Source organism: Eleutherodactylus coqui, chromosome 8 (assembly GCF_035609145.1).
Source record: "Eleutherodactylus coqui strain aEleCoq1 chromosome 8, aEleCoq1.hap1, whole genome shotgun sequence".
Taxonomy (NCBI): domain Eukaryota; kingdom Metazoa; phylum Chordata; class Amphibia; order Anura; family Eleutherodactylidae; genus Eleutherodactylus; species Eleutherodactylus coqui.
The window spans coordinates 128,312,684-128,337,768 of record NC_089844.1 but is presented as its reverse complement, the minus strand read 5'-3'; the positions used below and the strand labels follow the sequence as shown (position 1 = coordinate 128,337,768).

Here is a 25,085-nt window from a genome sequence, read left to right as displayed (position 1 = left end):
TGCGATGTCACTCCTTGACGTGGAAACACTAGTCTCCGTGGAATGCCACAAGGATTTTGGCCACTGACAAGGCAAATTAAGAGTGCGGATCTGCGCCAAAAACCATGTGAGAAATAGATTTTGACGCAGAAAGCACACGGAAAATTGTGTTAACAGACTCCAACTGCACCAGGAAAATTCGCCATGTGTGAAGACAACCTTCCACAATCTCAAAACATTTTAAATATAGCTAAATATGGACAAGTCAACAGAAGACACTGGGAAACCTCTGGCAAAGGAAATCCTCTGCACACAATGGGCTCCATGAGTAAAGATAGGTGCAACAAAAATAACAGCAATGTCCATAACAATGAGAGTAGCAGGTTAGAAAACAAAGGATCCGACAGGTGCCTCTGCGAAAAGGCTCCACTATTTATCTGTACATCTATACATGAGCCCCATGTAGGCTTCTTGCTAAATATAAAATTGATAGGAAGGTATCAGATTTAACTATCATTGAGAGTTGCGTAATGATTGTGGTATATTACAGCGATCACTGGGCTTATTTAGCACTCTATCCATATTGGATACTAAGATTATCTAAGGCTGGCATTTGTGTAATAAATAACTAGTTATGTGATCAAAAATTGCATGGCGAGTTCAGAACTAGTTATTTATTACACAAATGCTAGCCTTAGATAATCTTAGTATCCAATCTGGATAGAGTGCTAAATAAGCCCAGTGATCACTGTAATATACCACAATCATTATGCAACACTCAATGATATTCTGACCATCTTAGGCCAAAGCTTGTGGCTCACCTGAACTCACCATGCAATTTTTGATCACATAAGTTTCTTGAGCACAAAAAGTTGTCTCATTCCAAAAATAATTTACCTTCTCATGATTTCTAAACTAATTATACATCCATGCAAAACTTACACTTATTTAATTATTTGACCTCCGCGAGTGCATAGGACCTTCACAGGCATTGATATTTTCCCATCTAGAAGGTCTGGGAACAAAATGAAAAACATCGAATCTTGTAGAGCAAAAAATTCTCTTCCAAATAGAACAAAAATGAAAAAAAATAAAAATGGAGTACATTCCGATTTTCGCCTTTGAAAAAGGGAAAAATAAGCAAAAAAGTGTTTTTTGCCATTTTTGACTCATTGTATCTTAAGAGCTATGCATCCTTTTGGGTCCATAATGTGAATAATGAGAAACATTTCTATGGAGTACACATTGATAAATTCATAGCTGAGTTGTATTGCATTGATTACGAGTTATTACTGCTTAAAATAGGAGTTTTATTTTGCGCGATAGAATTTTTCAGCTACTTTGACATGCAATGGTGGCAGAATGATGATAAGAGTGGCAGTCTGAGTAGCTTAGCTGGATTCAGCACCAAAAGTTCTCCTAGTGTGTGAAGTTTCATTGCTCTAGAGTCATTGGAACTGGCTTGGCAATGGATTGAAATCGCCACTTTTTTCAGGTTGCTCGCTGTAATCACATGACAACCCCCTAGATTAAGACCTGTAGCTCGTGAACCAAAGCACTTTGAAGCCTAATATTCTGGCTATCTTAGTTTAGGGTCAGGGTCTATCTTTGTGCAAAGTTTCATTGAAATCTGAGATGGTAGACCGGGAGCGTTGGTTGAACTGACACGGAATGACCCTATAAGGACTTTCGTACATAACCAGCTACGAAAATCTAATCTACGCTGCATACCCCTTTAGGGACACTGGCTCTCACAAATCGGAGCCTCCCTGTATAGAGATTAGACCTGTGACTCCCGGAATGCCGCATAAAAAAAAAAAAAGTCAGCAAGCTTTTCGTGGATCAGTTTCAGTGTGAATCCACATTAGAACGGGAAAATCCAGCGATCTGGGTGACTTCCAACAAGGCCTGGTCATCGGTTCCAGACTAGCCGGGGTCAGAATTTCATACACGGCAAAACCTGTGGCGTTTGCTTGTTGTTGTGCAAGAAGGGATTCTCCAGACGTAAACATCTCGCTGGCAAAAAGGGGGTCAGAGGAGAAGATCAAGACTAATTTTTACAAACAGGCAGTCAAGCAAAACAGAGCCGAGTACAACACTGGTGCTCCAACTAATGTGGCAACTCGTTGTTCCTCAGCACGGGCGGGCTAGAGTAGCACACAGCCAGTTCCACTTCTATTTCTATTAGACCGCAAAGAGACATTCCAGTGGGCCATAGGCGCAAAATTTGGATTACTGAGAGTGGAAAAGCATCATCTGGTTAGAGGAATCCAGATTTCTGTTGTCCATGCCGATGGGAGGTCAGAATTTGCACAAGCAGCATGAAATAGATGGTGGGGAAGGTTTTCTGGGTACATCCAGGGTCCTCCTATTTCTGTGGATGCACGCCGAAGGTAGTCTATTAGAAACGCCCATCTAGTAGTGTGATGACCATCACAGTGGCTAGGCTTATAGGCCATTTATAAACTGAATGAACACATTAATTCATGAAAGAACATACAAAAATGACAAAGCATCTATAAATATATAGCTTTTATTCTGAATATTAAATAGTGTTTTAAATTACAAGCAGTTGAATCACACTATGCATGAGAATCAAATGTACAGTAAAAATTTTACAAATTAAAAAATGTACACCATTTAAAGACCATTATATCTGGAAATTCATCCAATAAAGATATTGCCATCTACCTTACATACTTTATGTAAATTACAAGAAAAACAATCTCCTGCAGCCTATAACCTCCCCGTCATATATGAGATTGCACTTCCATCACTTATGCATATACAGCTGTTGTGCAAGGCAACACGATCCGATCAGCAGAATCACTGGAATTCAAGTTCATTTGTCCTTCGGTAAGAATAGTCGCTATAACCTTTATAAAGCTGCTGATATTACCTTGGATTGAAAGTCAAAGTCCAATCTGCCATGTTCTAGAGATAAAGACATAAATCCCACCAGCGTATACTTGAGTTAAGGCAATTTACACAAGTGTTTGCGCCTCGGAACCCCCTCCCCCACCCCACCGCCATTCCATAATTTGCACACATACTGGATATTCAGTACAAGGTAGTGCTTTACAGCTGGATGCAAAATAAATCAGCATGCTTTAACCTCATATTTATAGCAGAATTCAAGGTACGATAAGAATTAGAAATACTGAAAGGATTGCACTTTGCTGGTTACTACAGAAAAAAAAACAAGGTCAGTGCAGAGATCAGAACCAAGAGAGCAACACATTGAGGTACATCGTCAAGAACCTGCGTATGGGTAGCAGTACCGAAATGCTGCTTGTTGTGGATTTTGGCTTCCCCCCGCCTCGTGTGTTACCAGCGCACACATGTCCACTCATATTGCTTCAAAAAGTGTAACTACATGTCAAGGAAATAATAAATTAGAGCAGGTCAGTTAAACGTCAACTGTGGAGTGCTACAGGGAGGCCGTCACCAGTATCAGCCCCTTTAAATATAAACAAATGCTCACGCTAAGCAACACCCCCCTAGGCTGGACTGGTAATTCTAGGGGAGCTGCTTAGTCAGGGCAAATGTACTCCTCTAACTTGTGTTTGTGAAGGCATTTTTAGAGACCCCAAATGGAGAAAAAAAAAAGGGGGCTGTCCAAAACCAGGACCGCTCCAGTCTACAGGTTGTTCCTGGTATTGCAGATCAGCACTATTCAAGTGAATGGAGGGGACTTGCAATACAAAATGCAACCAGCAGACAAGAGTGGAAAAGCTTCAAGGGGCAAAAAAAAAATAAAAAAAAAATTCTAAATCCTGAACAACCTCTAAGAACAAAAAGAAACAATACAACGGTTTTCGCTTGTACGTTAGGAGAAGAAATAAACAGCACTTTGTATTTTATCACTATTAACATTACCTCAGGAAACAGGACTTTAGGCGACAACATCTACAAGAAGCAGCATTAGGGGTCATGCTGAGATGTGGACAGACTATTCTGTTAATAGGGGAAACAGTCAAGTACAGGTATAGAGTTCACTAGACTTTACATATATTCGTATATACATGGCATCTAGAAACAAACTAGTTCTGCTCAGTGTTACTTTGCTACTGCATTCCCATTGTACATTTGTGGAAAAAGTAAAAAGGCAAAAAGGAAATATTACCCTCCTGATGCAGCGCTACATTTTGCAAAATGTTTATTTTACACAGTTGCAAAACAAATTCAGTAGTGGTGATCATGTTACTATTGGGGCTTATTCAGACTAATCCCTGCCCCCGCCCGCCCCTCCCATTGCAAACAGTGGCGAGGGCCGGAGAGGGGGCGGGAGCTCAGTGCATTGCTCCCATTCCGTCTTGCCTCATCCCCCTGCAGACAGGAACAGCGTATATCGGCCGGGCGTGAAAACCGGCTGATATACGCACGTCGGAATAAGCCCTTATGCTCATTAATCTATTATTTTGGTTTTCATATGGTCAGAGAAATGGCTTCACCACATTTATAACCTGTATCAACACTTTGACCTACTGGAAAGCAAGACAGAGGCCACTTTTTGGACTCCAACACCCCCATTCTCCAGTAGCATCTCCTCTTTGGTCCTCTTCACTGTGACCCTGATATCATCTAGTGAGTGCACATAGTCCATATGAGAGGACAGTATTTTCTAGCTATGGAAAGACCATGGTTGTTCTATAACAGCCCTTATGTGCAATGTGCACTATGCAACCCATTTGTAATTGCTCCAATGCATCTAAAAATGGGCAAAACATATCCTACGGTTTTGTGTATACAGCTCCTGTTTAGACATACATGTAAAGTTACAGGCTGCAAACAAACCTTGGGTAAGTTTGATCCTCAGTTATAATGCTTTCGATCTATCCACAACGCTTTCCATTTGGTAGGTTAGGGAGCTACAGATTGGAAGCACGACTGCAGGATCAGACTACACAGGAACCATTTGTAGTCTGTTACCAAAGAGACACATAGGCTTGCATAACAGCTGTAGACACAAAACCATGAGATTTTTTTTTTTAAACATTTGCAGATTTACTTCATTTTAGATACATCGGGGCAGCACAAGAAAAAAATGGTTGTGCAAGGATTTACAAGTCTTTAATAATGTAGCTCATTTTATGACCGTTATACTTTCTCCACTATCACCAACTTAACTAGACATCAGTATAACAAAGCAATTTTTGTTCAAAAACAAAAAAAAAAAATGCATTTATAAAATTTGCTGGAAAAAAACCCTACCTCTAGTACCACAGAGCCTGTACAACTGGAGAAGTCGTAAGCACTAACCGTAAAATAAACCTAAAGATCCACAAATACACACTGCAAATATAAAGACAATGAAATCAGCAGTATGATCTGCACCAACACAAAGGGCAAAAAACCCACTACATTTTGAGACATTTCTCAATATAATACATAGCTCACAATATACTCTCGATAGCAGCAGAGATCTGACCAATCCAATCATGGAATAGGTCCGTCAAGTTTAATAAACCGATTACAAGAAATAAGGTAAGTGCAGGATCAAACAGAACAGTTGTGGCAAATTTTTCCTTTAGCCAAAACCAGCATTGAAAGTGAAGTAAACTGTATGAGCCTGGACAAACGGGGAGAAAAGTAGTTTCTGTAGAGGAAAGCTATTGGGAATTAAACTCAACTCCAGCAAATAGGACCCCCATTATGGTGCTAGCTTTCACTACTACAGAAGAGGACTATGGTGTGTGGGTGTCAAACTCAAGGCCCTTTTTGCGATTCTTAGGCCAATTCCCCAACCAGTCTACATTTAAAGCAATTTCGTCTTTAGGCTGGTGACACGTTTTTGCAGATGCAATACACGCTGGTGTGCCACTGGCCTAGCTCAAGTCTACTGCTTTATACTAAAGGGGTCTAATTTAAAAAGGTTATCCCACTTTTAGCAGTTTTGCTGCATGAAGTAACCGTTCCATACACTGCACAGTGGCCTTGTTTGGTCCTATGCACTTCAATAGAACTCAACCTGTAGTACCAACCCAGAGCCCCTCTGTAATGTAAGTAGCCATCCACCTCACGCAGCAAAATGGCTAAAGGTGGGATAACCCATTTAAGAGGAGTGTCAGTGTTAGTCAGCATTAAAGGCCAAATTCACATATTACATTTTTGTTCTTTTAAATCCAAAAATGAGGAATATAACGAAAGCTTTCTCTTTTACTCTTTTTGGTTCTGATGTCTGTTTTGTTAAAATTAAAAAAAACATAAATAAAATGAAAAAAAAAATAAAAATGTAATAATCGCAACATGTGAATTAGGCCCGGAGAATAAGAGGATTTAAAAAGGCCACATCAAGTTCTCCTGACATGCTTGTTTCAGTTAATACACCTTGTTGTGCCATTCCTCTGGAAATCTATGAATAAATTGAGAACTGAGCCTTACTATTCTTCTACACAATAGGATGGGCCTGTTATCAAGCTTGAGACTGCCCATACACACAAAGGCTCTCCGCTGCAAACACATGCGGGTCTCTGTCGATTGCTGTGCAGCACCTGGGCTTCTCATTCTTTCACAGACAAGTCCAAGTGTCATCTGGCAAATCAGCGGAAATCCTCCTTTGTGCTAGAAATAAGCTACCTTGACCAGGTCTAATCAGCTCCGACAGATTCAGAGTATGTAAGGTGCTGCCGCATTCACAAGGAGAACTCAGTTGTCTTTTTATACTATACATATTTTCCCATACGAAATAACAGGCACAAAGCAGATCTAAGTAAAGATGCTCCAAAATCCACTAAACAAGACGTCAGGAGAGCGGACAGATCCTCAAACGACGAAACCGTGGTGCAGTAAATTGTGTCATATCAATTCCCAAAACCCCATAGAGCATGCAACAAGACGACTCTACCGATAGAGCTAGCGGTCGTAATTATCCAACCCATGTCTAGACTGGGATTGCAGGTAGATAAGTCGGCACCATCCGTTCAGTAAACTCCACTGAGTGTCCACATACAATATATAATTTCTATAAGACGCAGAAAGGAGATCTGGAAACCTGAAACTAAGACGGAAGTATTGCTGTTAAAAAAAGAAAAAAAAAAGATACAGCATATAAGAGACCGAGATTGGGATTCTCAGCAGCAGCTTATTACACAATGTACAATGCAAAGAACAAATATCAACACATTCATACAGATAAAATCTAGAACAAGCAGTGTTTTTTTCCTCTTAACAGTTAAAAAATTCTGTACACATTGATATGCAAGAAACATTACAGTGCAATAATAAGCAATACATGGGGCTTTAAACGTCATTGGATACACATGGTCACTTAGTCATTTATCGTTACATAAGCACGGACACTGGAGAGAAGCTTTATATTCCTGTATGTACAGATCCTGTAAATTACACATTATTTGGGCACAGAGATGTAGAGTTCCCAGCCCCGACTGCATTTACATCTTCACATATAGACAGTAGCAGCGCGGGGGCCGTCAAGCATGGCTGGAGGAGTGAAGTTGATGATTTGGATTGCACAATAGTCATTTACACTGTACATTTTACATGCGGCACATGTCCCCAGGCCTCGGTAAGAGATCACAACATTGCACGTGTGTCCTCCGCTTAATACGTGGTTAGCAGGTGGATAGTCAGTCTTTCTCACCATCTTCACTGCTCCCTGGTAAGAGAGAGAACAATATGAGAAGACATCTTTGAAGGAAAATAGATAAAGTACTTGCACAAGATTAGAAAAAAAAACATGTCTGTTTTGTTCCAGAAACAGCGCCACACCTGTCTGTGGGTTGTGTCGGATATTGCAGACCAGCTGTAGTAACCCCTTGCGGACATGCGCCATACATGTACGTACAATGGATGTTGGGTACTAGTGTATGGAGAAGGCTCAGGCGCAGAGCCTGGTCCATATGCGGGGGACACTGGCTGGCTTTGACAACTGACACCTGGCCACAAAAGCCGGGATAGAAGACAGCACCGATCCCAGCAGTCTAACCATTTAGATGCCGCTGTCAATACTGGGGGCTCTCCCCTTGATTGTGGATTGCCAGTTAGTTAGCAGGTTAGCCTGCGGCATTGTAAAGGATTCCAGACCTGTTAATTTCTATTAAAAGGAAGACATTAACTAGGCGATGCCAAGACACTGCTTTTTTGGTTACATAGGCTCTATGAAAGAAAATCTGAATAAAGAGGGATCAAGAAGTTTTCTATAGTCCTCTACGAGTCCATGAGAGGAGCAAAGACAGCCCCCAGGTGAGCACTACAGCCCCCTTGTTCTAGTTATCAGTGGGGGTCCCATCTGACTTGGCTAGTCGCACTGACCGATCATATGCTTAACACATGTGCAGTTCCTCTGCCAGTGAAGCAGTGCATTGTTTTTTGTTGACTGGCTGAGAGGGATCACAAGCCCAGCTCCTCACAGCCGATCATCTTTTGTGCCAAGGACTTGTGGAACCAGTAACGTGCACCCTAAAGGCCTGTTTAACATACAATGCACACGCTATTGCAGCCATTGGTCCACAGTGCAGGAATTTGTACATTTTACACAATAGTCCAAAGCACCTGCTAGCTTACTATTATATAAAGACAATGCAAAAGCTCTTTAAGGAGGAAGGAACTCAGAAATAAATGAATGATACAAGTAAACAAGAGATACACTTGTCCAGACTGTTTATCAGTCTGCAAGATCTGCGTGTTACTAAAGCAGTCTCGTAGGAATCTTTCAAAAAATACCAGTATTAAGGCCCATTAGATACTACTATTATCGCTCAAAAGCCATCTTTTAAGCAATAATCACTGTCTAAACACACGCTCATCGTGCACTTTTCATTTATCGCTGGCTTCAAGCCAGCTTGAAAGTCATTGTGCGGTCTTATCAGACCGCATGTGAGTTCTCCACGGGATAGCGCTGGTAGTATTCTTTCAGCTGCAGTCCCGCTTGAGAACAATGGAGATGAATGCAGATAACAGACCTCCAGCTGTTATCTGCATTCAGCAATAGGTTTCATTTGCATGCTAATAAGCTACTATGTAGCAGAGTAGCTAGTCGTTTATGCAAAATGATCGCTTAAAACGGTCACTCAAGTTCTCTTCTGAACGAATTTTAATCGATCTTTCCGTTTAAACGGGCCTTTACTGTTGAATTTGCAGAAACATTGTGTATTTATTTTTATTTTTTTGAGAAAGCAGTAAAACTCATCTAGTAGTTTCTACTGCCACATGTCTTCCTTACAGTTAGTAGCAGTAAAACATTAACTGCAGCAACAGGTTTCCACCTGCTCTTCTCTCATACCTGCACACACATCTGCTTCAATCACACATTAGTTCAATGTCACTTTACAGCTAATCTGGAAATGGTAGGAGCAGCTGATGTTTTCGCCATTATAAGGTTTTGTCTTATCATCAATTTTGTAGCACTCAGCCACTTTTAATACAGAAAATGTAATGTCAGTAGCCAGTTAAAACTTTGTATTTGACTTCAACAGACCTTTCCTTGATTACAAATCTTGCAGGAAGCAGGGAATGTCATAAAATATAGGTGTTACCTGGAATATCCCCCACTGCTGCTGTGCCTGATAGTGATCACACATGGCTAGCTGCAGCAGACAGTGGCAGGATCTCACTGCACCAGTAAGTAATCGGTATTGTGGCATTTTATAGCAGCCCTTGCTCAAGATATTTTTCATCACTCATCCCTGACACTTTCATGTTAAATATGAGACTTTATATGCATACAATCACTTACCACCCTGCTCTATATCAGAGTCCGTTAGATGTGTGAGAGAAAAATTAGCTATGTTTGCCGGAGAAATCGAGAATCTTGAATAGAAAGGTGCGGGTGCGTGTGTCCAGCTCTGATCGGGACTCCGAGGTGGTGGAGGAGGGGAGAAATATTTTGATGGGTTGACAGATAGTTTGGTGCCAACTGGGTTTGTTGCTGGTTTGTTTATAAAAGCTGGCTCGGGAGATGTGAAGTCGTCCTCCCATTCAAAACCGCCACCTAAGAATACAAAGAGCTTAGAAGAGTAACACTGCACACAAAATAGTATAATTGGGATCACAGTCAAGCTTTTAGTTATGCCCGAAGAAACACTTTAATCACTTAACGCTCCGGGGCGAACATTAAAGTACTGAGGGTTTGAGATTTGTATGGAGGGGGATCGATCCCGCTCCGCTCAATGCAGGTGGCACCCACCCACAACAGCTCTGATCAGCACAGCCGCTGATTGCCGCTGTTAGGCCTCCAGCACACGGGCGGATTTGCATTGCGGCGCAAACACTGCCCCATAGCATGCAATGGCAAAACACCATTTCATCTTCATGAGCGGAAATGGATTGAGATTTTCTGCTCTCCGAGAAGAAATCTCAGCATGCTGTAATTTTGTGTGGGTTACACACAGGCCAGCTTTCATTGAAGTCAATGAAAGCCATCTGTCCCGCAGCGAGCACTGCAGAATCATCACGGGATCTGCGTAATCACAGAGCGCCGACACCTACTGCGCATGTGCGACGGAGTACCGGCCAGCCCATCCGCAGCACTGAACAGAAAACCCCTGCCCAAACTCCACTGCAGGAATCCCGCATGTGGGGTCCGACCTGTCCGCGTGCAGGAGGCCTTTAGCATTTAAATTCCCTGATCAGAATTGAGATCATGGGATGCCGTTAAGTTGTCATGGCAGCCAGGGCCCTTCTGAATTCCACCCAGGGCTAACATTGCAAATAGTCGTACGCACTCTAAAATGGTACCAATAGAAACTACAGGACGTCGCCAAAAAAAAAATTAACCCTTACATGGCTATGTCAACAACAACATAAAAAAAAGCTATGGCTGCCAAAATATAATTAAATTTGGTATTGTAGTAATCGTACTGACCCATAGAAGTTATGTCATTTGTGCTGCAGTGTGTATGCCGTGAAAACAAGACCCCGCCCACACCCTTTCCCCGCCAAGATGGCAGAATTTACTTTTTTCCCCTCTATTTTACTCTTAGAATGTGTTGTTTTTGTTTTTTGTTTTTTTAAAGATTTTCAGTACATCATATGGTACATTAAATAGTACCATTGAGGACTTATTTTTCGCGGGACAGCTACATTGATGGATAAGTTATGATTTTTTTTTTTAAACGTGGCAGGGAAAAACAAAAATTAAGGGAGAAGAAAAAAGAAAAAAAGGACGCTTCATTAAGTGGTTAAAGGAGTTGTCCCACAAAACAAAAGAATCATTCTTTATCCACAGGCCCCCACTGATCACCTAGTTGTCACTGTGGACAGGGAATAAATGTTTTGTGGGATAATCCCTTTAAAAGATTCAAGTATACAGAATTATGGCAACTGAAAAGATCTCCTACCTTCTTCATCAGTAGAGCTTTCAGAATTTGTAAATCTATAGCCAGGGGCAGATGGAGACACTGGACTGCTGTTACTGGACATTTGACTGCTGGTGTCCACTGCTCGAGTTCCTAGTTCTTTGGTTGGGGTTTCCTAATTTAAAGAAAGGTTGATAAAGTGAATGGGTGTTTAACATTAATAGTACAGAAAGACTGGGTAGTGCCTCTGGCATGGAGGCTACCCTTCTGTTCCACATAAGAGCCCCTGGAGTAGAAACTCCAACCTACGATGTAAGTGGCATAGATTTACACCCAGATCACTGTGTAACCAGCTTATAAATAATGCAATTTCCCTACAAGGTACAGTACACAAAATTTGGCCAGCACGATTTCCTGGAAGAAATTTACCTGATCAAATAGGTAGATTGTAACGTCATCAAAAAAGGAAACCGCTTTGCTGCTCTTCTTCTCTTGCTTGTCTGATGCCGGTTTGCGCACCTTCATTAGGCTTTTTAAGTTTTTCCCATCATCGGTTTCCATGTGCACGACGGGAACTGGATGGATAGTGTCGTCATCACTGTCAGAGCTAAAACTGTGAAGGTTAAAAGCTCTTATGTCATCATCCGAATCGTCACTGTTTTCATCCTCTTCATCGGCATCCATGCCATCCTCGGATAAGTCAAGCAAGCCAGAAGCATCCAGCTTCCCAAGGTATTTCCCTTCCATATCACGTTCTTTAAGTTTCTGTCCTTCACTGTGGCTCAAAAATGGCATATCTTTAATTGCACTCACTGAGCAGAACACCTCAGAAGGACCGAAGGGGTTGACAATTTCCTCATCGTTTTCCAATGTGATGTCATCAACAGATGGAAGAGGCAAGATTTGCCCAGAATGGTCTGAATTCAAGGACTGATTTGCAGCCCACTCCCCTGGCACAAGAACCTTTCTAGGAAAGCCTCTAGTTGTCTCTCCCAATACTTCCCTCTCTTCTGATGGTAAACTTGTAGTGTCATTTTCAATGCTTCCGATTTCTGACGCTTCGACTTTCTTTTCCGACTCAGAATCATTATCAGAGAAATAAGCAGAGTCTCGATAGGAATTGTTAACATTGGTAGATTTTTGCGTTTTCGTATCAAGTTCCTCGTCATTGACATCGAGGTTGTTTTGCCCAATTTCTGATATTATGATAACAGGTGCAGCAAAAGAAGACACTTCTACGTTGGTTACGGTTTGGCTGGAGGCGCCATTTACCACATGTGAAGTCCACTCTGGAGATTCAAGGTTCTCAGTCTCATAGCCGCTATCAGCAGGCTTGTCAGATGGTATGAATTTGTGTGAATCGTCACCCTCTAAAATATTCTGAGCATCTAGAGAGTCTAGAGAGTCCGGAGTTCCTACAGATGGTACTAATGATTGTGTACAGTTTGATACGCTATCATCTAACAAGCTGTCCTGACTGGCTGAATCCAGTGAAGCAGAAGTTTGCACAAGAAGAGAAGATCTATTAAGATCTCCGTTGACATGTTTTTCCGACTTTTCAGCATCTAGTGTGGAAAGCTCATGAACCGGTTCAGAAGAGACTTGTTCATTACATGTGACATCATCATGAACCTCATCAGTATCAACATGATCAAAGGATCTGTACAGATCAATACTCTCTGTACCGGCTAATGGAAGCCTCGATTCAGCTGTGTCAATTGTAATAATGTCATCAAGTTGATCTCTTAGTTTGTCCTTGGCTGTGCTTTCAAGTTCCTTTCCAGAAAGTTGTGGGTCTGTGGAAAGTTCTTGGAGAAAATCCTTATGTGCAGTAGAACCTGGTTGTTCAATTAGACCTAACTGTGCCAAGTCTGTTATTTGAGCATTTTCCGGTTTGCCTGACAACACTTCACCTGAGAAATTAAGGAAGGAAGTATCAAGTTCCGCCAGTGTAAGCTCAATGTCCAAATTCCTAGCTTGTTCGAAAATGTTCTTTGAGCCAACATTACTTTGCAATAACTTGGGATGGTCAGACAATAGATTTTTCTCTTGCAAGAAGAAAAAATTGTCTGAGAGTTCTTCCAACTCTGCTAATCCCAACTTCGGATCTGAAATATTGTCAAAGAGTAAAGTATTAGTGTCAAAAACATGTTCTCCCTTCTTTAAAAAATTAGGCTTTGAACCAGTCAGGGGAGATTGATGATCCCGTCCGTTATTTTGTTTTGTTAAGTCAGAAAGACACAAATCAATAGAGCTATTGTCCGATAGGTCGGCATTGTTTACAGTTTTATGGAGTGGAAAATCGGGGCGACCCGAAACATAAAGGTATTCAGGAATACTCGACTTATTGGACACTGCTGAGCAATTGTTATTTTTACTGGCTGCTGCGTTACCAAGGTCAGTCAGAGCAATAAACTGTAGATTTTCATCTTTCCATTCTTTGCGATTGCTGCGGCCATCGAAGTCCAACTTGCCTTCGCCTTGCTCTTCTAATCGAATGTAATATTCATCAGATACAGAAGCATTGTGGGAATCAAAAACTGGAACCACCTCCGGCACAGAAAGGGCATCTTCTCTGCTGGCCTGATCCGGCTTTCCTTGCCCTAACTCCGATTTCTCAAAAACATCTATGGGCACAGGGAAAAATATGCTATTATAGTTGACTGTAGTGTCAGAGTCCGAGTGACTGTGCTCTTCAAAATGATCCTCTTTGGCTGCTTCCCACACATACTCAAAGCTGAGGCCTTGGCTCGTTTCAGTCACAGTAAGAACTTCATCCAGTTCACGGCCTAATTCATCACCGGTGAAGTGCTCCAAGATAGGAAATGCCAGATTATTTACTGCAGGTTGCCGACTATTAGTGTTTGGTTTAAGAGAATTCCAGCGTTGTTCAAAGTCCGCTTCAGTCTCCCTTTGGCTTTGCATCCGGAGGTATGTCAGTAGTCTGTGGACTTCTTCTGCTGTGAGTCTCTTATCTGGAGGTAGCCAACAGAACTGCAAGACTTCAAACCTTCGGTGAAAAGAGAGAGGAAAGAATGTTAGATGGCGAATGCTGATATATCTTTTTTTTCTTAAAGTTTATATTGGAAGCTATAGCAATACCAGATGGAAGTAACAAAACCAACCTTACCAATAACCAGGGATTATTCCCATTTTTCGCTGAATCTAATGCAATTGTGTAAGCTCCCGGAGGCGACCCCCTACTGCTTCCAGTATTTGGTCGCAGATCTGTGCCTTACAATCGCACTTTCAGTGACTGGTAACTTTTGGTTCTACGGCAGTGAACGTCTGCACTGCGAATGTGTGCCAGCCGGCATATCAGCGGCAGCGGAAAAGAGAGCGGAGAGGTAAGCTGGGGTCACCGGGTCGAACTCCGCTGCGGAAATCCCGCATGCGGGCTCCGACCTTCCCGTGTGGAGGCTGCCTAAGTCCGGTCTCACATGATTGGCTTTGAATAGCAGAATCCGCGTCTGTCACCTGCATGGACGATATGCAGTATTCCATATTCATAAAAAAAAAAATAGAACATTCACATGTTCGCTCACATTCGCAGTCATGGGTTGTGATTTCCACTCATGGAAATAAAATCGCAGCATGTTCTATTTTTGTGTGGATTCTGCACAGACGGCTTCCATTGAAGTCAATGGAATCCCTCCGACTGGCAGTCCATCCGCAATTGACAATCGTGGGTAGCTGCATCATCGCAGGTACCCAATGAAAAGTCAGCTTAAAACAACCGCGAATGACCAATGAGTGAGGTTCTCGCATTCGCAGTGAATGATTATCACTCAAATTTTTTAAACGAATTTTGAGCAATAATTGTTAGGTGTAAATGGGCCTTAACCCATTTAGGACCAAGCACAGCAAATATACGGCGCCTGGTGCCGGGCTTTAAGCCCAGCCGTATGTAAAATTACAGCAGGGATTAAAGCCTCCTGATTCTGTAATCAATCAGAGGGTAGGATGGGTTATCAGCTGTTCTTTACTGCTGATAACCTGGAGGAGAAGGCAAGAGGGGTTTTTAACCCTTTCTGCCTTCTCCTTCCCCGAGTACACAGTGTTCAATGAGCGCTGTGTACTAGAAAGTGAAAGTGCAACTTACACTACGGGAGCCCGGGGGTCACGTGACCGCTGGGATTCCCTGCAATAGCAGAGCTGCAGGGCCGTTTTAGACCCTGACCAGCTCTGCCAGTGACTAATATCACCAGAGGGGATGTTTTTCCCTGTAACTGGGGCTCCTATAGATGCCTCAGCTACAGTGGGAAAATGTCAAATAAAAAAAACCAAAACACACATGTGAATGTCCCCCAGGTCTTATATGACATCATGGGGGGGGGACATAGATAGTAAAAAACTTAATTACATACATCAGTAAAACAAAATTACAGAATTAAACAATATATACATAAGAAAGAAAATAACCCAAAGCCGATGCCAACCAAAACAGTCGCCGTTTGCACCCTGTAATCCAAAACCATACATACTATATATCTAAATGTCCAAAACAAAATGGAGAACCCGTTCCCATACTTTATTATAGTGTAGATATACTAACTGAAGAAAAATAACTAGAACTGATTTTTAAAAAAATATATTTTTTTTAGCTTTTTATCCGCAATAATACAAAAGAAAAAAAAAGTGGAAAAAAGGATAAACAAAAAGCCCTATATGTCACGGAAAAAAAAAACACAGCAAAAATAATTTTGGGAGCTAAAGGAAAAAAAATAAATAAAATAGGGCAGTAAAACCGCCACATGGGTAAAAATCCCTAAAAAGCGTCCGGTCCGCAGGCTGGGTTCACACAGGATGGATTTTCCGCGGACATCCTAGCCCAATCATGGGTGTAGCAATAGAACTGCAAAAAAAAAAAAAAAATAGATTTCTCCTCTTCATGAAACAATTTTTAGACGTCTTGTTTGAGGTTGTCATTAAACTGGAAGTGCTGGTGTTGCAGGTTCTCTCAAGTTCAGATAACGATTCAAATCCGCTTGTGCTGTGCTGAGCTTGTAGACTGAATGCTTCACAATCTCCTAATCTAAATGCTGGTAGAGATTCCGTGTTATGCCCCAGCATATATGAGTGAGCTAGTGTTACCCTGGTTAGTTGATTTCTGTCTCAAACTCCTCGTCTCATTTTACGCAGATGGTCATGTGATCTTAATTCTGATTAGTTTAGGATTTACTTGGTTAGCAGGGATGGGGAAAAAAAATGTGTTTTTGCCAGAGTGGCGCTTTAAAACTAGGTAAAGTACACAGTAAAGAACATTTATCTTCACAAGAACAAGGGCATTACCATCTGTCTGCATATGGCTGTTCAAGTTGAGGTTTAGGAAGTTTAACTTCTTTCTCCTTTATAACATAAGTTAAGACTTCATTGTCTGAAAGTTCAGCATACGGAGTCGTGCAGCCATCAAACAGCTCCCAGAGGGTTATACCAAGAGACCTAGGGGGAAAATGCAAATTAGCTTTTAAAGCAATTAGATCTCAAATTCTCAGAAACCTTTCCTAAATGGAAAAACAACGGCACTGCTAAGTAGTGGTAAATTAAAGGAGATGGTATACTTAAAGGGGTTGTCCCGCGCCGAAACGGGGTTTTTTTTTTTCTTCAACCCCCCCCCCCCCTTCCCCCCCCGTTCAGCACGAGACAACCCCGATGCAGGGGTTAAAAAAGAACACCGGACAGCGCTTACCTGAATCCCCGCGCTCCGGTGACTTCTTACTTACCCGGTGAAGATGGCCGCCGGCATCTTCTCCCTCCGTGGACCGCAGGGCTTCTGTGCGGTCCATTGCCGATTCCAGCCTCCTGATTGGCTGGAATCGGCACGTGACGGGGCGGAGCTACACGGAGCCCCATTGAGAAGATAAGAAGACCCGGACTGCGCAAGCGCGTCTAATTTGGCCATTAGACGGCGAAAATTAGACGGCAACCATGGAGACGAGGACGCCAGCAACGGAACAGGTAAGTGAAAAACTTTTGATAACTTCTGTATGGCTCATAATTAATGCACAATGTACATTACAAAGTGCATTAATATGGCCATACAGAAGTGTATAGACCCACTTGCTGCCGCGGGACAACCCCTTTAAGAGAGCCTCATATATTCTACTAAAAGACATGGATCCATTAGAAAGGGGGTTTTCAAAATGTCAGGACCAACCCATCTGGAGATGTAAAAATCGAACATGTAAACAAACAAGAGAAATAAAAGAAAAAGTATATGTCTGATAGATTACATCCATAATTCATCAGTCACCATAGGCTCCTATGTTAAAAAGTATACTCTTTACTGAGCGGCTGTGACCAATGACATCGCCCATATATAAAGTATAAGATTAACATGTACTTTAACGGATGGCTAGGGGTGGATTGAATTGGTATCATGACAAACTGTACAACAATGCAATTTAAGAAAACGTCAACAAAGGTAGAGGTTGTGCAAACGATGTGACCCTTTGAAATTACTTCACAAACCAAAAATGTCATGTTCCCTGAAGGGACACCGGTAAGCGCTCACTGCAAGAAGGGTAATGCTCTAGTTTAATAAAGTCAATATAATTGTCTGCTTCCTGAGCTGTTCCAGGTGAAGAGTTTATGGCCACGATTAAATACAAAATGTAATAATTCCAATTTAACCCCTTCATTTGGCACGCAGTATGATGTCACTTCCGGTGGCGTGCGCCCTCCTCCCACTGATCGCGAGATTACAGAGCCAGCTGGTGTCCCAGCGCCATCTAGTTTCCCCGGCGATACAACAGGCCACTTCATCTACCCCCCCCTGCACACAGGAGCAGCGTACACATTTTGTCATTCTCTTGATTAGTCCTGTAAGGTTACATGGGTTCATTTATTTACATCTACGAGGTATTCTACCAGTCTAGGCTGGTTTATTCTACATGAGCCCTGAGCCATACGAGCCTCTGAGAAGTCTTTTACATACATCTCTATGTTTTAACTGCTCTTTCCCTAATTGATGTTTATTTATTAGTGTAATTCAATTTGCTGTGCATAAGTACTGTGTGAAATCTTTTTAATCTGCATATACACAAATGATTTAATGAATGCTTTGCCTTCCCCTATAGGCTTTATATGAACTTCAGGTTACATACACATGCATTTTCATCAATTGATTATATATATATTTTTAAATTGTATCATCAATTTGGTTTTTAAGCTATATATTAGGTCTCTACTGTCATGTCGATTTTTCCAAACAATCTCATTTTTTTCATCTTTTTCTGCTGTTTGTTGTCACATTTTCTTCTGTATTCCTGGTTTTCTATAACCACATTTTATTCCATTTTGTCTAACAATTTATATCCATATATGGATATATATTTATATAAGGTCTTGTGCCTAGCTGTTTTTTGCTGAGGTTACCCTCTATTTCTTTGTTCTGGGGGCCATTTGGGCTCCCAGCATGCTCTCACTTGATGTCCCTATTACAGGACAGGGTCTCCTCTATCTACACCACCCTGACCACCATGCCTATTCTTACTATCACATCCATCTACAGGTCCATCTGATTACGATCCACAGAGGCGGTGGTCCAGGCCACCACATCCTTGCTCCACAAGTTAATCTCTTTAATATTGCTGTTATAATTTATGGAGCCCCTCTGTTTTTACTTTCAGTGCTGGTGACAAGAAGCCACTTCTAGCTCTGTTAGTATGTGGCCTGTACAGCAGCAGGAATCACATCACTGCAGTGTACAAATGGATGCAGGCAGAAGGACCAAGTTGTGTGGCCACCAGCACTGGACACATTTTTTAGTTGGATATGCAGAAATGGATATAAAAGCACAGCTGGGGCCGGCATAACATGCAATAGTAATAACTAGACACCGGAGCATTGAGAGAAAAAAAAACATTCCAATTGAAAAGTTTTGCACAAACAGTAAATTAATATTTAATTATGGAACAATCCTTTTGAAATTTCAAAAGCACATATCCTTTAAGTTCATACCAAATATTGCTGGCTCGGGTTTGATCTGCAACGATTACTCTTTCTTGATACAATGTTACCAGCTCGGGCGCAGTCCATCTGACTGGGATGAATTTCTCCTCAGAGGTCTCCATGTAGTCTTCCTACAAAATATTTAAAAGAAATACATAAAAAAAGGGAAAAGAAACCATTACATTAACAACTGTAGAGCAAAGAGGTTAATCCTGAGGCAGCAGTAGCCATATAAACCATTAAGGTTTTTATATACATTGTAGGGAAGGCCTAACATACACAAGTATGTTATAATGGGGGAATCCATGTTCCTTTAAACACTTAGTGATGTAGAAACTCACTTGAGCACGATCCGTGGATGCATATGGACAAATACCTTCTTTCCTTAAGGCCCAACGATTCTCGCTAAGGATTCACTCAAAGCAGCCTTTTGAGCAATAACCGTTTCAACTAAATGCACGGACATCATGCACAAGTTGTTAATCGTTCAATTCTAGTTTTCTTGAATTGAGCGATGAACTCTCATCAGCGGTGCAGGCTGTTCTCACAGTTGGCAGCGCTGATACGTTTCTTACAGCCAGTGTCCGGCTGGTAGTTCACACCGGGAAGTCGGCTGTAATTGTGGATAACAATGCAGCTGTTTGCTTATGCAGAACAGCTGTATTGTTCGCCTAGTGATAGTGACGGTGTCCCGCTCCTCCAGCCTAGCTATTAAGTAGCTACTTGGCAACTATAGACTATGCAATGATGATCGCTCTAAGCTGTCACTCAAACTATTGTTTGAGCAACTTTTGAGTGATCTGTCATTATAAATGGGGTATTACTCGTAACAAAATATGACAGTCTTGCCTTGTGAAAGCGGCTTTAATGCAACGTGATAACACACTGGTGAATTTACACTTTGAATTGGGTTTTGTTGTCTTAAGATAAGAGAATTCTAGCTTTTTAATGCGTTAAGATAACTTTCTGCCTTGCTAACACAATCAAGATAAAAATGTCCCATCTGTATATAACATCTGATGTTATCACAGAACAAGTAGGTCACAATGACTTAAGTATGGTGCCATGCACCCCCTGAACAATGATCAGACCTCTTCATTTTGTTCATTCACACAGCACAGTCAACCTTACTAAACTGTCTGCACCAACATGTGGCCTCAGCGTTAGGGTGCTGCTGCCATCTAGTGATGAAATCTCAAACCAAGTCACATTACAATCCTAAAAATGTATAAACACAGCTATAAAATCTATAATGAAGTCACTACATGGGGCGGTTTTCAAATTGTAAGGCTTGTTTCACAGGGCATTTTGCGAAACTAGCATTGGTTCTGCCCCGGTTTCTGTCCTCTATGAAGTAGATCAGAAACCATGATGGAACCTGCAAGGTAACAAGGGTGAATATGCGAGACGGAGACCAGCTTCCTTCCCTGTCAGTCTTCTACACTGATAGACGACGGCACTTTTCTATCCAGAATGGATACTGAGATAAAGGCTGGTCAGGTCTCTTTTGCAGAGTCACTCCTGTTGCGCCATGTAGGTTCCGACCCTGTGAAGTTTTCTGCATGGATGAGGGAACCAGCCGCGTTTTCACAAAAGTGTGAAATCGGCGCAAGGGTAAGTTCACGCATAACGGAATTGATGCAGACATTCTGCAACAAAATCTGCAAATTCAGGACAAAAAAAAAAATCAAACTATGTATTAATGGTAGAAATTGTCATGGATCCGCAGCAGACTTCAAGCTTTAATTGAAAAACGTAAAATCTGTTGTGGCTCGTAACCTGCACCAAGTTGTGCGGATTGTGAAGCTGAATCTGGTGCAGATCCACACAGAAATCTGCTGTGTAAATTAGGCTGTGAATTTCGGTGCGGTTCTGCATCAAAATCTACTATGTAGGAACATACCCCGAGGTTCCCATGAATGCCCAAGATCCAGGGGAAAACTGAAAATTACAAAAAATAAAGTGACTGTTCCAGAGGTCTTCTATAAAAATGTCCCTCATAATGTAATAAATCACCAATATGAGCGGCAAAAGGAAGGGGGTGTATTATATACATTGGAATCCACCTCAGTTATAGCAGTGCTTTGGGTGATCACAACTTTTAGTATATAGTCTAATAAAATGTACAAGAACCGAGGCTCTGGTAACAAGAATGGTGCCAACATACCACTGAAGGAAACTCCTAAGGCTTCTTACATACATACCTTATACCTACTGAATCCTATACCGTAGTCTCCTATTTTTACTGTTAGGTCAGATGTCACAAAGCAATTTCGTAAGGCCACATCACTGAAAAACAAAACGGGATAGAATAAGTGAGAAGATAAGCGGTCTATAGCAGCTCAGTATACATGAGGAACAAGTCATTTCGGTGCAGAGCGGAGGTCACACATGGCCTAATGCACAGCACTAGATTCACCACCTCTCAGTAGAACCTTCTAAGTAAATAGTCCTAAGAACGTCTTTGCTCCCAGGATATGCTAGACACAATAATCCTAGCGCACACACGCCTGTCACCGCTGCATTCAGCTGCAAGATTTACCCTTTTCATTTTTGCAAAAAAAACAAAAGCCCCAGGAAATAGCAGCCCGCTCACCCCATACCTTGGGCCCTTTCCATATCGCCAGACACAACAACTGCTAACCACAGAGCTGTTCATAGGCATGACCGACCTTCCCTCAGTAACCAGGAGCATTATGGCGACACATCCTGAGCGTGCGCTCTTAGGGCTCATTCACGCAAGCGCGATTTCACCGCATATTACTCGTGCGATGCACGGCTGCGTAATACGCAGTAAATGGAGTCGATGAAAGTACATGAATTTTCATTGATCCATTCACACTAGCGTGTAAACATTGCGTGTAGATACGCACATGAAAGATTGCAGCATGCTCTATTTCACAGCAATATCACTCAGGAACAGCCCTCTTTTATGGGTAGTGTATGCAAAGCTGTCCATACACAATACATATTGGTGATGTTGAATATGCAATGCCAATTAGAGACAGAGCGGGGAATCACACTGCGCATAACAGCGTGCGAGAGATAAGCCGTCATGCTCATTGCACTTGCTGCTGTACACAGCCGGCTCATCGCCGACTCTACACAATGGTAAAACGCTGCGCGATCCATCCAGCGGTTTCCGCATATGGCCGTGTGAATGAGGCTTTATTGGTTGTCCCACTTAGATAAATGGTTACTGCAGAAGCATTATCTGCAGAGTGGTACCACTAGGCCAGCACCACGTGTCGCTAGTGCGAAGACAGTCCACTGTAGGATGCATCAGTGATCAGTGGCAGCGTTAGTTTTGGGGGCAATTAGAGAGCCCCGACTTGAATTTACAGTTAGGGTTGGTTTTTGGAGGGGTGATGCTGACGCATGCACCAGAAAGAAAATTTGCTTCTGTGGGACCATGATAGTCACTGATCAACTTACCTTACACCACTAATACATTGCTGCCATACTAATGCAAAGCACCAGTGCAGTAATTTGCACACCCTGTATACATACTAGTACTGAATATATTTTTGGGAGACCATTTTGCTAAAGGAAAATAGTGATCACAGTATTTTCCACTTCGAGGAGCGCAAGCGATCAGCTGTAATCTGCAGCAAAGCCTGAAAGCCGACGTTTCATCGCCCTATAGGCGAATTGAAGAACTACAAAGAGCACACTGGAATCAAGGTAGTTTCACACTAGGTTTGATTGTACGCAATAAGTAAGTTCCAGATGTGAGCAACTTTGACCTCAAATGGACAGGTATATGTTAGTGTTTATATTTTTTATGGCCGTATGGAATAATGTAGTCTGCTGTACATTATTCCACAGGGAGGCACCCAGTAAACAGACAAGACACCGTAAGATAGAAGTCCCATTAATGCTTGGACATACTGGATCCTGCAGGAAAAAACACTTTGTAACCACTCTCTGCTTGGGCTAACCCCTACAGATCCTGAATGAGGACCTTCCATGTACTAACCCACAATGCCCTATTGGGTATGTCGGATTTGTAAGCCAAACAAACCCTTGGTTGTTGTATTTTGACGCCACTGAAAGCTAGGGGTTTGACAGGAGGAAGGGCCCTCTCACACCCCTAGCTCCTGATTGGCGGAATATTTTAAGGTCCTGCAAGGTACAGCAGTGGATTCCTGTCAGCTGACTCCCTGCGCTGTTGCCTCCCAGCTTCATGGAGCTGCATTCCCTGTGGCAGTCCCCCGATGCTTTTTCCTCCCTTCTGTAGTCATGCACTCAGCAGTCTGCACTGCGCCGCTGCGTGATCCCTCATGGACTGTGCGTCCAATGGCTGTCAGTGTCTCTGCTGGCCACCCCTCCTTCCCCCACCGAGTGGCCTTCCTGAAGCTGGCAGGTATTTCACAGTGAAAAGGGGGTTTGCCGCTGTGTGAGGCCTGCTGTCCTCAGGGAGTGCGCGGCCGGTAGCTGTGACAGTCTCTCACCCCGGTCCTCTGGACTCTCTGAAGCCAGCCGCGATTTGACAGTGAGATGCGGGCGTGTGTTTGTGGGCTGCCGCCGTTAAAGCCACTTCACGGCGCATTTCCATCCCTGCTTTTAAGTCCCCGCTGCGCGACTTATGGGGGTTCAGGCTTCTAGATCACGGGCAGGGAAGCCGCTGTTTGACTTTTCTGTTAATCTGTAGTGCCCTTCCAGGACCTGGTGCCAAAGCAGCTGTGGAACCAATCAGGTACAGGGGGCGTCACCCCGTCAATCTTGACTCCACCAGTAATTCCTGGTAGCGTCAAGATACACTAATACCCAAATCGTTTACACATGCAAGTGGCCCAATAGTAAGCTCAGGTCAGCAGGACTGTTGCAGTGGAGCTACCCAGTCAAGAAAAGTTTATCCCCCAAACAGTTTTGGATGAGCTCAGATCGTTCCGCAGTAAAAGGACATTGCAACTTTGGACTAACAGAGCCCGTTCTATTTCACAGCTACAGTAAGCTCCAGTTCTATCCCCATGCTTTTGCTGTCATTTTAAAGTCTAGATTCTTGGCATTTCGACATCACTTACAGAATTAGAGACGTACAAAGTGGAGTCTGGAATACTGAATTTACAGTTGTCAGTGGGGACACCAGCAGCAGAGAAGTTCTGTGACGCGCCTTTCTCTGTCCCAGTCTCAGGGGAGGGGGTGGCATGAACTTTTTGTTTAGGTCATCAAATACCTCCCTCATCAGTGAGCAGATCTGTTCTGATTGTCATTCGTTTTCCCGGAAAAGTAGCGATAAATGAGGATTTGCTCATCAAATCACTCCAGTATACCATTTAACCCTGCAGATGCCACAGTCATTGCTGACTGCGCCATCTAATAGATTTTACAGAAAAATATAAAATGGAAACTAAGTTAAAACAAAAAAACAACTCTACAAATAATTGGCATCACCACATCTATAACAACTTGATCAAATACTACGTTAGCCTGCACAGTAAATTCCATTAGAGAGAAAAGGAAAAAAAAAAAAAAAAAGACAAAATAGCCATTTTCTATTCATGGTGCTTCAGCAAGACAGGACTGAAAGAATCAAAAAGTCAAATGTGCTTCAAAATGGTTACCGTATCTTGTGCAAAAGTACTAAAACCTCTAAATGTGATCATATTGACCTGTAGAATGAAAGGTAATATTTATACCACACTGTGAATGCTCTATAAAAAACACACCAACAAATTGCCCCACTGCAAAAAAATGTAATAAAAGTTAATAAAGTTATTCTATACATTATATGTACCAGAAATTGGTTCCTCCAGAACCAAGAGCTCATCCTGTATAACACAAGGTATAAGATTTATCTGTTTTGTCAAAGCATTAGGACGGATGAAATGCAAAAAGGGGAATGACTTAATGGTTTAAAGCTAAAATTAGTTATTAAAGGGAACCTGTCTC

General features: G+C 42.2%; 1 protein-coding gene across 1 annotated transcript in view; it reads right to left on the bottom strand.

Annotated features, from left to right (window-relative positions):
* Nucleotides 1-2,496: 2,496 nt before the first annotated feature.
* LMTK2 (lemur tyrosine kinase 2) overlaps nucleotides 2,497-25,085 on the bottom strand; it is a 94,282-nt gene continuing 71,693 nt past the window's right edge. Inside the window, exons 8-14 of the mRNA XM_066576388.1 lie at nucleotides 21,395-21,479; nucleotides 19,200-19,321; nucleotides 16,530-16,679; nucleotides 11,667-14,247; nucleotides 11,280-11,412; nucleotides 9,677-9,931; nucleotides 2,497-7,597 (exon numbers count right to left, since the gene is read on the bottom strand). Of these exons, the coding sequence (XP_066432485.1) occupies nucleotides 7,569-7,597; nucleotides 9,677-9,931; nucleotides 11,280-11,412; nucleotides 11,667-14,247; nucleotides 16,530-16,679; nucleotides 19,200-19,321; nucleotides 21,395-21,479 (3,355 nt within the window). The 3' untranslated portion in view covers nucleotides 2,497-7,568. The remainder of the gene's footprint in view (nucleotides 7,598-9,676; nucleotides 9,932-11,279; nucleotides 11,413-11,666; nucleotides 14,248-16,529; nucleotides 16,680-19,199; nucleotides 19,322-21,394; nucleotides 21,480-25,085) is intronic.